This window comes from Medicago sativa, chromosome 6, assembly GCF_051527215.1.
Source record: "Medicago sativa cultivar Bolivia chromosome 6, Bolivia_mono, whole genome shotgun sequence".
Lineage (NCBI taxonomy): Eukaryota > Viridiplantae > Streptophyta > Magnoliopsida > Fabales > Fabaceae > Medicago > Medicago sativa.
In genome coordinates, this window is record NC_140754.1 from 89086657 (window position 1) to 89101401 (window position 14745).

Here is a 14745-nt window from a genome sequence, read left to right on the forward strand (position 1 = left end):
ATTCAGTGATTGTTGCTCCTCCATTGGATGGATCCAATTATCTTGCATGGAGCTGTTCCATGATCCGTGCTTTTGGCGCGAAAAATAAATTGAAGTTCATTGATGGATCTATGGAGATTCCAGATGATGATGATTTGAATCGCGCTGCTTGGGAACGGTGTAATCATCTTATTCAATCTTGGATAATCAATCCTGTTACTCCTCAAATTGCACAAACTCTGGTTTTTCATGAAAACGCCATTGATGTGTGGTTAGACCTCAAAGAACGCTTCTCCAAGGTTGATCGTATTCGTATTGCTACTCTTCGTTCTAAGATCAATAATTTGAAGCAAGGTTCAAAATCAGTGTTAGATTACTTCATTGAGATGAAAACTCTTTGGGAAGAGTTGAATTCACATCGTCATATGCCACATTGTACCTGTCCTCATCCATGCCGTTGTGCTGCCATGTGCGAAGCTCGCAATTTCAGGCTTGAAGATCAGGTTATACAGTTTTTGACTGGTTTAAATGATCAATTCAATGTTGTTAAGACTCAGGTGCTCATGCTTGATCCACTCCATTAACAAAGTTTATTCATTGGTTATACAAGAGGAAAGTAACAACAGTTCACTGCATTCCTCCATTGATGAACCTTTATCTGTCATCAATGCTTCTGATGCACGCAAACCTTTAGGCAGAGGGAGGGGTTATTTCTCTGGATCAAAGCCACCTAGACATTGTTCATTTTGTGGCAAGAATAATCATACCATTGAATATTGCTATCAGAAACATGGATTCCCAAATCCAAATTATCAGAAGCCCAATGCTTCTGTAAATGCCTCAAGCAGTTTTGAAGATAATGAGGCTCAATCAGGAAGTTGCAATGATGCTTCTTCATCTTCCACTACTAGTATTTCTCAGGAGAAATATGATCAGTTGCTTAGCTTGCTACAACAAGTGAATTTGCTTCCTGCACCAACAGTTTCCACTCCTTCTTCAAGTGCTAATCATATTCATACTCCTTCTACTTCCACTTCTATCTCCAAACTTGAGTCAGGTATATCTGCCTCCATTTTTTCTTGTTCTATATCCTCTAAATCAGATATTTGGTTATTAGATTCTGGAGCCAATGAACATATAGTTTCCTCTTCACATTGGTTCACTTCTTTCCATAAAATTGCACCAAAACCTGTCAATTTACCTAATGGTTCTTCTGTTCTAGTTGAATATTCTGGCACTATCCACTTCACACCTCACCTTTACCTTGCTGATGTTCTCTTTTCACCTTCATTCAATTTCAATCTTATTTCAATTTCTAAGCTTTGTTCATCTCTCAATTGTTGTGCTATTTTTCATGACAATAAGTGTTTGTTACAGGATCTTCATTCCAAGAGGATGATTGGTTTGGGTTAACCTTTTGCTGGTCTTTATAGATTAGTTTTAGATTCTAATGCTTTTCCTTTACATAATAGTGTTTCTGTTAATCATCTTTCCACCAATAAAACCTTTACCATTCCTCATTCTGCCTTATGGCATTTCAGATTGGGGCATGTTTCCCATAAAAGATTGTCTCATATGGTTTCCCTTTATCCTTCATTAACCTTTGATCACAAAGCCACTTGTGATATATGTCATTTTGCTAAACAAAAACAATTACCCTTTTCCAAGAGTTTGTTTGTTGCTTCTAGTAAATTTGAATTGTTGCACTTAGATATTTGGGGCCCTTTGTCCATTCCTTCTGTACATAATCACATATATTTTCTCACCATTCTTGATGACTATAGTAGATTTGTCTGGATTGTTTTGTTAAAACACAAGTCTGAAGTATCCCAACATGTCAAAAACTTCATCACTCTTATAGAAAACCAATATCATATTACCCCTAAAACCATTAGAAGTGACAATGGTCCTGAGTTTCTTTTAAATTCATTATATGCTTCTAAAGGTATTTTTCATCACAAATCATGTGTTGGGACCCCTCAACAAAATGGTAGAGTTGAAAGGAAGCACCAACACATACTCAATGTAGGTAGAGTCCTTCTTTATCAGTCAAAGTTACCTGCTTCCTATTGGTCATATGCTCTCCTACATGCCACCTTTATCATCAACAGAGTCACTTCTCCAACTCTAAACAACACTTCTCCTTATCAGTTACTTCATAATAAAGTTCCTGATATTGATTCATTCAAGGTTTTTGGCTCATTATGTTACTCTACTTCCCTTCACTCTCATAGAACAAAACTAGATGCCAGAGCCGGAAAATCTGTGTTTTTAGGCTACTCTGTTGGTTTTAAGGGCTTTTTCCTATTATATATTCACACTAGAGAGATTCATATCTCTAGAAATGTCAGTTTCCATGAACATATTCTACCTTACCCTCCTTCTTCCTCTTCTGTCACCACTGATTGGGATTATTTCCCATCAGATGCTTCCACTGCAAGTAACCCATCCTTATCACCACCTACACCCACCTTTATTGACATTGATCCTTCTCCTCATGATGATTCTCCTTCCCCACCATCCCTTCCATCACCTCCTGCTCTGAGAAGGTCATCCAGAAATGTTAATCCACCATCTCATTTACAAGACTATGTATGTAGTCTTGATCATTCTTCTGCTTCACATATTAATAATGTTTCATATCCTATTCAACATTACATGTCTTTTTCCAATTTGTCACCTTCTCATTGTGCTTATACTTTATCTTTTGACTCCCACACTGAACCTACCACATATGCTAAGGCAAGCAAATTCAGTTGTTGGAATCAAGCTATGCAATCTGAACTGACTGCTCTTGAGAATACTGGGACATGGAAACTGGTTGATTTACCACCAAATGTGAAGCCTATTGGTTGTAAATGGATCTACAAAATCAAATATCATGCAGATGGCTCTATAGAAAGGTACAAAGCACGTTTAGTTGCTAAAGGTTATAATCAAATAGAAGGTTTGGACTATTTTGACACATATTCTCCTGTTGCCAAATTAACAACTGTTAGAACTGTCATTGCTTTGGCATCAATCAATCACTGGCACATTCATCAGTTAGATGTCAACAATGCTTTTCTTCATGGAGACTTGCAGGAAGATGTTTACATGCTTGTTCCTCAAGGTATCACTCTTTCCAAACCTAATCAAGTGTGTAAACTGGTTAAGTCACTTTATGGATTGAAACAAGCCAGTAGAAAGTGGTATGCGAAACTTACATCCCTTCTTCTTCATCATAAGTTTACTCAATCCACTTCTGACCATTCTTTGTTCACCAAAAAGACCAATAATTCATTCACAGTGTTACTTGTTTATGTGGATGATGTGATTGTTGCTGGTGATTCTATTACTGAAATTCAATCCATCAAGGCCATTCTGCATGCTTCATTCAAAATCAAGGATCTTGGTCAATTGAAGTACTTCCTTGGCTTAGAGGTTGCTCATTCCTCTTCAGGTATTTCTCTTTGTCAGAGAAAATACTGCATTGATTTACTGACTGACACTGGCCATCTTGCTTGCAAGCCTGTTTCTACTCCCTCTGACCCCTCTTGCAAGCTTCATACTGATTCTAGTGCTCCATATAGTGATGTACCATCATATAGGAGATTGATTGGCAGACTCATTTATCTTACCAATACAAGGCCAGATATCACTTTTGCAACTCAACAATTGAGTCAGTTCCTCACAGGTCCAACTGACCAACATTTTCATGCAGCCACTAGAATCTTAAGGTACCTCAAGAAATGTCCTGGCCAAGGTTTGTTCTTTCCCAGAGATTCATCTCTATGTTTGTCTGGATATTCAGATGCTGACTGGGCTGGATGTTTAGATTCCAGGAGATCCATTTCAGGTCAGTGCTTCTTTCTTGGTCAATCCTTGATCTCTTGGAGAACTAAGAAGCAATTGACTGTCTCAAGATCTTCTTCAGAAGCTGAGTATAGTGCTTTAGGTGCAGCAATTTGTGAGCTGCAATGACTTCTATATTTGCTTCAGGATCTGCATGTTACACTTGCTAAAGTCCCTGTGCTCTATTGTGACAACCAGAGCGCCCTCCAAATTGCAGCTAATCCAGTATTTCATGAAAGAACCAAGCATCTTGAGATTGATTGTCACTTGGTGAGAGAAAAGTTACAAGCAGGCATTATGAAGCTGCTCCCTGTTTCTTCTTCTGATCAGTTCGCATATTTTTTCACTAAGCCATTACTTCCCCAACTTTTCACACTCTCTTATTCAAGCTGGGAATGTTAGATATCTACCATTCTCCAGCTTGTGGGGGGCTATTAGAGAAAGAAGAAGATAATAAGCAAAGCAATAATAGTTTACTTGGATCCTAAGCTAACTAGTTTACATTTCTGTTTTGTACTTGTTTAGCTTGCTGAGAGTACAATTGTACTACACTCTATTCCTATAAATACTCCTTGTAACTACATTCACAATAATGAGAAATGAGACTTTTTCCATTCTTTAAGTTTCATAACAGTGTGTTCGTTTTTCGTGACTATTTTTGTCTTGGGTTAAAAAGATAGATATAAATCTTGGGGAGATGGAGAACATGAACAGAGGGGAAGAGAGGTGGATTTTCCTTTGGCATGAGGTTATTTGTGTGGGATGATGAATGTTTGGAGGATCTTTCATCTATGCTTGAGTATGTTAGATTCAATTCGGATGAGGATGAATGATGTGGACAGGGCCAGTCCTTTAAATTTGGATGCCTTGGGCGAAACATGAGATAGTGCCCTTATAAAAAAATTTAACAAAAAACATAAGGGTAAAATAAATGAACCGGAAATATTATTGCACATTTTCATTTGACATTGTGAAGAAAAAAAAACACAAATATGGATCTTTGAAATGCTAACCAACTAGCTATAAACTAGGATCCATGCTTCAAAGTATATACTCGACAGTTGAGAATTTATTAACTAAAGAGAACATGTTTTACAAAATAGCACAGATGGATCATAATTCAATGTTTATATTCATAAACCACTGTAAAGAGATGAACCGTCAATACTTTCTTAAAGACTTGGGTGCCCGCCAGAAGGGCCAATCCCACATTTTCATCACTTCGCCTTGTCCCAAGACTCGTGCTTGGGGGCTGTGAACCGTCATAATATTCCTAAAGGCTTAAAATCCCTCTAGAAAGGCTCTAAGCCCTCTAGAATGGTCCAGGCGCCCTCCAGAAGGGCTCCTGAGGCCTAAGCGCGCCCTCCTTAGGGCGCCGCCTTTCTTAGCTTTTAGAAACCTCTAGAAACCGCCTAAAATACACAAATATCCCTGTTACTTGGGGACCAAGCAACCGAAACCCAAGCTCATTGAAAGCTATAAATACAACCCTTGAGAGCATTCTCAAGGCATCCAATATTCATTCCAAACTCTAGAATACGAGAAAACCCTAGTTTTCCTTACCGTACTTTTTTAGCAATTACAGTTGGCGCCGTCTGTGGGAAGAGGTAAAACTAACCTTGACCACGTTCCTGAATTGCAAATCGTGATTTAGAAATCTTAAACCTAAAAACTACTGGCGATCTCAAGAAAAGGGAAGCCGGCGAATACCAAAAACTCCTCGGCGATCTCAAAGAAAAGATGGCCGGTGAAGATCAAACCAACATCGCTAATCGATGTCAGCGTGATATTGTGTCAGGTTGTACCTTTCTAACTTTTTTATTATCCAATAATCTGTTTGTCGAGATCATTGAATCATGTTTGTTCATATGCGTATGTTATTCATCTAGTGCTGTTCATGATTCGATGGATATATATATGACTTTCTTGCTGCGTCACGTTTTCAAAATTCTAAACATATGGATGTAATCTCTTTCTTGCTGCCATGCTTTTTGGTTTTGTATATTGTGCTTGCAATTGAAAATTGTTAATTTGGTTTTAGAAGCTGATACACCACGCCACTTGCATATCCGCTGTGTGAATTTTAATGGATGTGCTTGCAATTGAAAATTGTTAATTTGGTTTTAGAAGCTGATACACCACGCCACTTGCATATCTGCTGTGTGAATTTTAGGGGATGTATTGGATTATGATTCTAAGGGATTTTAAAAAACTTTTTAATTATGAAAAAGTCTTGTGGTATTCAATCAAGACTCTTTGCAATTTAAAAAAAAGTCTTGTGGTATTCAATCAAGATTCTTTGTCATTTTAAAAAAGTCTTGAGGTATTCAATCAAGACTTTTCATCACTTAAAAAAAGTCTCATGATATTCAAAATCATTCAAATTTAAAAGGATTGTTTAATAAATTAGATTTTGATGGATTTTGTGAGATTGTCTAGTGAAATTTTAACAAAAAAAAGTCTTTCATGAAGACATAAGATTTCTTGGGATTGTTTTTCTTTAAAAGTTTTTACTATCTCTTTCTTATCCCTTCTTCCTTCTCTCTTCTCCCTTCCCTCTCTCCTCTCTTTTCTCCATCCTCTCTCTCCTTTCTCTCTTCGTCTCTCTCTCTCTCTCTCTCTCTCTCTCTCTCTCTCTCTCTCTCTCTTCTCCCTTCCCCCTTCTCTCTCTCTCTCTCTCTCTCTCTCTCTCTCTCTCTCTCTCTCTCTCTCTCTCCTCCCTCTATCTCCTCTCTTTTCTCCCTTCTCTCCCTCCTCTCTTCCCCCTCTCTCTATCTCTCATAAAAATAAAATAAAAAATAAGAGTATGTATTCAAAATATTACTCCCTCCGTTTCAAAATGAGTGTCGTTTTAGGTGTTTACACACATATTAAGAAATGCAATGATTAAAAGAAAGATAATGGTTATTTCACCAAATTATCCTTATTAACTATTGATTAGTTTTAAAAGTAATACTTTGGAAGTAGTGTGCAAAGTATTAATTGGATGGTACAATTGAAAAGAAAAAGTTATTATTGCATTGGAAACTGAAAGTGACATTCATTTTGAAACAATTTTTTTTGGCTAAAGCGACACTCATTTTGAAACGGAGGGAGTATGATAGAGAGTGTGTTGCAATCATTTCTTTTCAATGAATCCTTAAAATTCATAAAATCTTTTGAAATCTTATAAATCCATAAAATCCTTTAAAATCTTATGATGTAAATCCATTGAAATCCAAATTGAAAATCCTGATTGTCTTTTAAAATCATGAAAGTCATTAAAATCCTACAAAATCTTTTAAAATCTTTGAGACTTTTTTAAGCAAAAATTGTCCTTCAAAATCCTAATCCAATACACCCCCCTTAATGGATGCATGTGGAATACCTTTCTAGTCATCATAATTTATTTATTTTATTGAAACCAAATTATGGGTAAAAATTAATAAGATGATTGTATTTTCAAAATCAAAACCAATTTGTCTATCAAACCTGTTTGTTACAAGGATGTATTATCAACTACATGTATGTGTGGGTATCAAATCTCGGAGCCTGTATATTATTATTTAGGTTAATCCATGAACATTGTTCTTCGAGAAAATATTCAGGTAAACAACAAGAAAATCAAGACCAAGAAAGATGAGGCGAAGCTACTCTTGCTTGAAACCAAATCGGTTATAATTGTGAGGCTTGAAGATTATGATTAGGTAGCCAACGTATGTATATTTTTGTCAGGAGAATTCTACAAATCTAAGGCCGGACGAAGACTTCAACGAAAATTGGCAAAGGTCGGATGAGCAGTTGACTTGGCGAGGAATACTCACCACATCAATATCAGATAAGAACATTATTTCTATGCTAAGCAATTGTTTAAATTAATTGTTCCAAGTTAGACGCCAAAACTAAAAACTACTATTGTATAGGCTGAAGTTATCACTTGTTAGTTCTCACATCAAATTAAATTAATTAGTTAAATAATGGCACCAACCAATGAGAAATTATAGGAAGGTAGAGCATGATCAGTAAATTTTAGTTGAAACCAAATTACTAGAAAAACCAAGTCAAACTCATTAATCACATGCCAATTTATCGAATTCCTAGTGTTGATGAACTTTACTTGTACTTTTATAAAAATCGGACAGCACTTGGGTGACATAATGTCACCGTGACATTAAATCTGGGCCACACCACACATTGTCATTTGCATCTGGGCCACACAACACATCCATGAGTACATTTGTGTGGCCCAGATTTAATGTCACAGTGACATTATGTCACCCAAGTATTTTCCATAAAAATCCTGTTGGTTAGAAAATTTGATTGTTTTACTATCCTATTAACTGGCAGACATATAGGGTAGAGTTAACCTACTAAAACTTGACTTCTCATTAAGCATATAGTAATTCCCTTCACAATATAAGTATCTTTCTTTTAATAAACTATGTACTGGTGGATTGATAACATTTGGTTGAAAACACACTGACAATGATTCCATCTGCTTGCCTCTTTCTGCATTAAGATTAGTTACAAAATCAAACAATAAGTATAGCTTATTTAATAATATTTTCATCAACAACAGTTGAGAAAAGGTAAGCATAACCAGTAGCCACAAAATCTCATAATCATCAACATTTTCAACTAAATGTCATTTAATAATATTTTCATTATCATCAAATACATTTTCAACTAGGTATAACATGCTTACATAATCATCAACCCATTTTCAACTAAATCTCGTATATTACTTTCTTACTATCATCATGACATTTTCAACTATGCATAACATGCTTACATCTACCTACCATATGGAATCACCAATCACATCATAGATTGTTATGCAGAGAATGAAAATGCAAATGCCATTGCAGTAGTAATCTTGAATTCCATAATCCCCCTACCATGTTACCAAAAAATGACAGTAATAAATAGTATTCAATTGATTATGTTGGACCATGTCAGATATATAACTCAGACACAAGTCATATAACCAATAAAGTTCCAGAACTCCCTCAGATTGGATCAGAATTGTGGACTCTTGAGCATCTAACATAACAATTCAAATCAAAGCTAATGATCAAATAAGATCCTATATACCACTGTTACGATAGCATAAATTACTCCATCAAATATAGAAAATACAATTAACAAAAGCAACACCCTTAAACCAAAAAATGTTACCTCAGGATGCAGATTAAAGAAATTAATCATCCTGGAATTAAAATATCATATAAGAGCCAAATCAGTAGAATGTAGAATGTCCGGAGTGATCTTCTAGAACTTCAAATACCGAGCTGATCTTCAAATCCGGTTCCAAACACAAGCTCTTCTTATCAACGACAACAACCACCTTTTCGATTTCTATACCTTTGGGAAGTATATACTTCATCCGCGCTAGATGAGCGTATGAGAAGTTTCTGAAAATATAACACGCTACAGTCACTTCCTTAATCTATAAATATACTTCATTTTGTACTCTTGCATCATTCTTTATCTAATATATTGTATCTGTCATTAAAAAAATAAAAAAGTAAAGGATCATCTAGCTGTAGTCTAAAATTTAACTTCATATGGTGCACACATCAGTGAAGTCAACCAAGGATCTCAGAAAATGGCAGTTTGTTCAAATTTAGCTACGCTACAGTGCTATAGCATTAGCCTCTGTTTGACAACACTTTGTACTAAACCGCATATCACAAAAGAATAGTGGTTTGTTAAAACTCTACTATGGTATAGTGCTGCTATATGCACCATTTGACAACCCTGATACACTTACACACTTTGTACTAAACCGCATATCACAGAAGAATAGTGGTTTGTTAAAACTCTACTATGGTATAGTGCTGCTATATGCACCATTTGACAACCCTGACACACTTACACACATACACATTTGGAGCACCAACACTTCTGATTGAAGATGTGTCCACTGTCCGACACCGACATATTTTTTCAAATAATTACAGCTGTCAACATGTCAGTGTCTCATGTCAGTACTTTGTATATATACACATATAAAGATTATTTTAATTAAAGCGAAAATATCAAAATACAACCTTAAAACGGTTAGTATCTATATATAAATAAATAAATTTGAGGGAATTTGAAAACAAAACAATTACCTCTTAGCAAGAACTTCAACTTTGTTGCAAATATTTTGAAAAGATTATTTTGCAAATAATGGTTCAGTCTTCTTATCACACTTGAGTGGGACATGCAATTGATTTATCAACTTCTTGGAAAATCTTCTCACAGTTGAAATCCGAGGCATCTTTCACTGATTCATCACATGCTTTTCGATCTATTATATAGAGACGAAATTAACAATGATTCAGCAAAAACAACAAAAACTGTTGGCATTGACTCCAGGAATGCGATTAACACACAAAAATCAAGAAGCAATATACATTGTAATAAATAGCATCACAACATATTAATCTCAACAAAATAAAAATCATCATTACTCTTGATCTTTTGAAAGAAAAGCATACGGAGTGAATCATATTAACTAGATCCAGCAAAGACGAATATTTTTCATGCCATTTATACAAACCAGCACGATTTTGGTTAAATACATACTTTGGGATTTAATTGTACTTCAGACAATAAAAACTAATTGTGAAAAATTAGGATGGTCCACAATAACACTAGAATTCACTATTACCCTCGGTTGAAGTTCTAACACTAGAATTCACTTTCATCATAAACTAGTGTATGTTTTGAAGAATAGAAAATTAGTTTTTAAATAACCAAAAAATAGTAAGAATCTATCAAGGCACTGTCACATCAACATCTCACTTATCATATCATGAAAATTCATCTTCAAAATGTATAAGTAGAAAAAAAGTCATTCATCTTAGAAGATAGGGGATTAAAATCATTAAAATCATATAGTTAAAATCATATAGTTAATATGATTTTTCATGCCATTTATCCAATGACTCATCCAACATGGGAGAAAGACTCTTAATGCTATCTAATTCTGAAAGATTGAGTTCCTCTAATGAAGAATATTTGAGAGGTGGAATGGTTTCGATCTTTGGACAACCGAGGAAACTTAAAAATTTAAGTTTATCCAATGGCTCATCCAACATTGGAGAAAGACTCTTAATGCTATGTAAGTCTGAAAGATGGAGTTCCTCCAGTGAAGCTAATTTGAGAGGTGGAATAGTTTCAATCTTTGGACAATAGTGGACCCTCAAAATTTTAAGTTTATCCATTGCCTCATCCAACATAGGAGAAAGACTCTTAATGCTATTTAATTCTGAAAGATAGAGTGCCTCCAATGAAGTTAATTTGAAAGGTTGAATAGTTTCGATCTTTGGACAACACCGGAAACTCACAATTTTAAGTTTATCCAATGACTCATCCAAGATCTGAGGAAGACTCTTAATGTTATGTAATTCTGAAAGAGTGAGTTCCTCCAATGAAGGTAATTTGAGAGGTGGAATATATTTGAGACGACGACAACGCTGGACCTCCAAAATTTTAAGTTTATCCAATGACTCATTTAACATTGGAGAAAGACTGTCAATTCTGGATAAACCTGCAAGATTGAGTTCCTCCAACGAAGGTAATTTGAGAGGTGGAATATATATGAGATGTTTACAGTTTTCAACCTTCAAAATTTTAAGTCTATCCAATGACTCATCCAACATGGGAGAAAGACTCATAATGCTATGTGATTTTGAAAGATAGAGTTCCTCCAATGAAGTTAATTTGAGAAGTGGAATACTTTCGATCTTTGGACAATTGAAGACACTCAGAATTTTAAGTTTACCCAGAAACCCAATGGAGTCATCAAATGTAATTAAATCCTTACAATTCTGACATGAAAATTCTTCTAAATTTTGGAGACCTGATATATCAGGTATCGATCTCAAAGAATCACAATAGTGAAACTCGAAAGTTCTCATATTCTTGAAGGGCTGCAAAACAAAACAAAACAAAACAAAAAACAAATAAATAAATGAGTTTCGATCTTATTCTTAAATATAAGATGGGGGATATAAATTCATCACGCTTGCCTTCTTGAAAAAGACTTCTTGTGGACAATTAAATGTAGAGTTCAATTTGCATATTGTGAGTTGCCTCGGAAAAAAATCAACAGGTAAACACTCTTCTGATGGATATTTCCACAAGTGCAGTACTCTTAAACTATTTGGAAGATGCTTTGGACTTTCAGAAAAAGAAACACTTTCAATAACAAGTGTTCTAAGCTTTGTCATATTCTTAAAAGCCTCTCCATCCCAATTTACTACAATATTGGAACCCGAACACATCATGATTCCAATTTTACTTGTTCCCTATTAACAAAAAGAGCACAAATGAATCAAAATATATGTCTATACTTTAGAATTTAATTACACATATTTAAATAACATTACAAATTATAAAGGAAAAATTAGTAATATGAGCATTGGTAACATGGATAATGAAGAGGTATAATTCAAGGTTAAAGATGAAAAGTTTAATCATTCATATCAATTTTACTCACCGTATTTTCTTCTAAAACTTCAACTATGTCTTTAACAGACCATAATCTACTGCGTTCTCCAGGCTGATCCGGTGATTCTAGTCTGACAATTTCTTTTCCCATGTCTTCTATCAGATCATGTAATGTCAAAACATTATACTCGCTTATCTTTATGAGAGATTTTTCAATTAACACATTGATGTGATCTTTCTTTTCGTCACCATAATGAGCATGAAGTATTTTTTCGACAAATTCCAGATTCTTTCCTTTGAAAAAACAAGCTATGTCAAGAAAAACATCTTTCTCTTCTTGGACCAAAGCATCAAAGCTCACTTTAAGAATCTCGAAGATCTCCTGCTTAGGAATCTTTTCGTACCGATCTAGCGCAGATTTCCATTCTTCTATTTGTTTTTTAGAAAACAAGTGGGAACCAATTATTTCAATAGCTAATGGAAGGCCACTAGTATAGGTTAAAGCACGATTGAAAACATCTTCAAAGCTTGGACTAACTTCGTTAGTTTCAAAAGTTTTCCATCTAAGAAAATCGTAAGCTTCATCCTTGTTCAACATTTTCACCTCATGTGTTCTTTCAACCCCATGACCTCTTAGCACTTGTGTGTCACGGGTCGTGATGATAACTCTACTTCCTCGACCAAACCATCCCGGTTCTCCAACAATAGCACGTAATTGATCCAACTTGTCAACATTGTCAAGAAGCAAAAGAACCTTCTTTTGTTTGAGCCTAACTTGAAGTTCTTTGATTCCCTCGTTAACACTTGTTACTGTGAATTTATTTTCTCCAAATATTTTTGAAAGAAGGATATTTTGGAGATGTATCAACCCCTGTTTCCCTGGATTTCCTCTTACATCTTCAAGATAACACGAACCATCAAATTGATTGACAATTGAATTATAAACCACCTGAGCAAGAGTTGTTTTCCCTATTCCACCGATTCCATGGATTCCGACCATATATACTTCATCATCAGACTCAACATTCAAAAGCGATAATACATCTTGTTTTTGGGCCTCCAACCCAACTAGGTAATCAGGAATTGATAAGGAAAAAGGTTGGATCACTCTTGAGACGTCTCTAACAATCTTATTAACAAACATGTATTCATATCCATGCCTGCCCAGTATTAGAAATGAAGTCATCCTAGAGAATGTTTTTAACACTTTTATTACAGAAATACCAGTATTAAAATTGGACCATCGGATCTCAATCAGACTGTTTCATATGGCTTGCATGAGTGCATGTTGAAAAAAAAAAAAAAAAAACTGGATTGTAACCGGTGGTAAATTGTAGAAATTAGACAAGAAGAAAATATAAGAGCATACATACCCTGTCTTCCATTTGTAAACGGTACCAGACAAATTAGCCACTTGCTTCAAAGCATTCTTCCATTTCTGTAACTTATCTTCGCTATACCAATTGCTCGCTTTATGTTTAGCCATTGCTTCTCCATAAGTTCCTTCTTCTGACCATCTCACAATTGAAGGCTCAACTTCATAAAAGATTGGCCAAACAAATCGACCCCTTCCCTTTATGCATTTAAGGATATGACAAAGTTCGTCTAAACAAAAGGATGAAGTTGCATAATCCGGAGAGAGAACAACGATGGCCGCCTTTGATTTTTCAATAGCTTCGAAAAGTGATTTCTCAATATTATTCCCTTTGTAAATGTCCAAGTCATCCCTGAAGATGCGGATCCCCCTGTTATGTAGAGCATTCCAAATATTTCCAGTAAAATCAAAACGTGTATCAGGGCCTCTAAAGCTGAGGAACACGTCGTATTCGTATCCATCATTCGTGATGGATGATGATGATGGTGATGCAGCCATGAGAAGAGTGGAAAGGTTTTTTTGAATAATAGAAGAATGGAAAGGTTAATATGTATTGAGTATGTTGCTCGGATCTTTCAAGTCCTCAAAAAACGTTGCAGTGTGTTTCTGTATTAAGATGAAACTGACAAAAAATACACAGAAATGAAACCCAGGATGAAACTTAAGATGAAGCTTATAATTGATAGATACAAAAAGTAGTGATGGAGAGAGAGAAGGGAGAAGAATCGATGGAGAAAAGAGAAGAAACTTTGCAGTGTGAGGGAGGCGCGGCTGTTTGTTTCTGTTTCTGTATGAAAGGGGAGAGTGAAATTAGGGTTTATCATCTCACGTAAAGAATTTGGGCCTTATAAAACAAACAACATGTAAAGCATCACTTAGGAAGATTGCTCTTTAGGCCCTCAATATCTCTTTAGACCCCCTAAAAACACGAAATTAACCTTTGCACTTAAATATCGGAGACTCCGGGACATACAATCCGGTAGTTCATTTTAACTTTCCATATTTGCACCTCTGGTAGGTACCTATTCTGGATGAACAAATTTCGATTATTTTTTTACACCCCCGATTCTTTTTTACACCTCCGATATATCCTAGCTCTCAACAGTAAATATCATGATGTGTTTATTTTCTCC

The 14745-nt window shown here is 35.4% G+C and overlaps 1 protein-coding gene across 6 annotated transcripts; it reads right to left on the reverse strand.

Moving 5' to 3' along the window:
• Positions 1–8160: 8160 nt before the first annotated feature.
• On the reverse strand, positions 8161–14405 carry LOC146918009 (disease resistance protein RUN1-like). Of its 6 annotated transcripts, none has more exons than XM_085719671.1 (7): positions 13611–14405; positions 12287–13397; positions 11817–12095; positions 11648–11717; positions 9912–10090; positions 8971–9206; positions 8161–8301 (listed from the first exon to the last, which is right to left on the reverse strand). In XM_085719671.1, the coding sequence occupies exons 1-5, from the start codon at positions 14108–14110 to the stop codon at positions 9987–9989; spliced, it is 2064 nt and encodes a 687-aa protein (XP_085575797.1). In that variant the 5' UTR covers positions 14111–14405; the 3' UTR covers positions 8161–8301; positions 8971–9206; positions 9912–9986. The 6 variants fall into 6 exon arrangements, with proteins under 6 accessions (XP_085575797.1, XP_085575794.1, XP_085575793.1 ...); XM_085719668.1 differs by having other exon boundaries at positions 11612–11717; XM_085719667.1 differs by having other exon boundaries at positions 9912–11717.
• Positions 14406–14745: the final 340 nt, after the last annotated feature.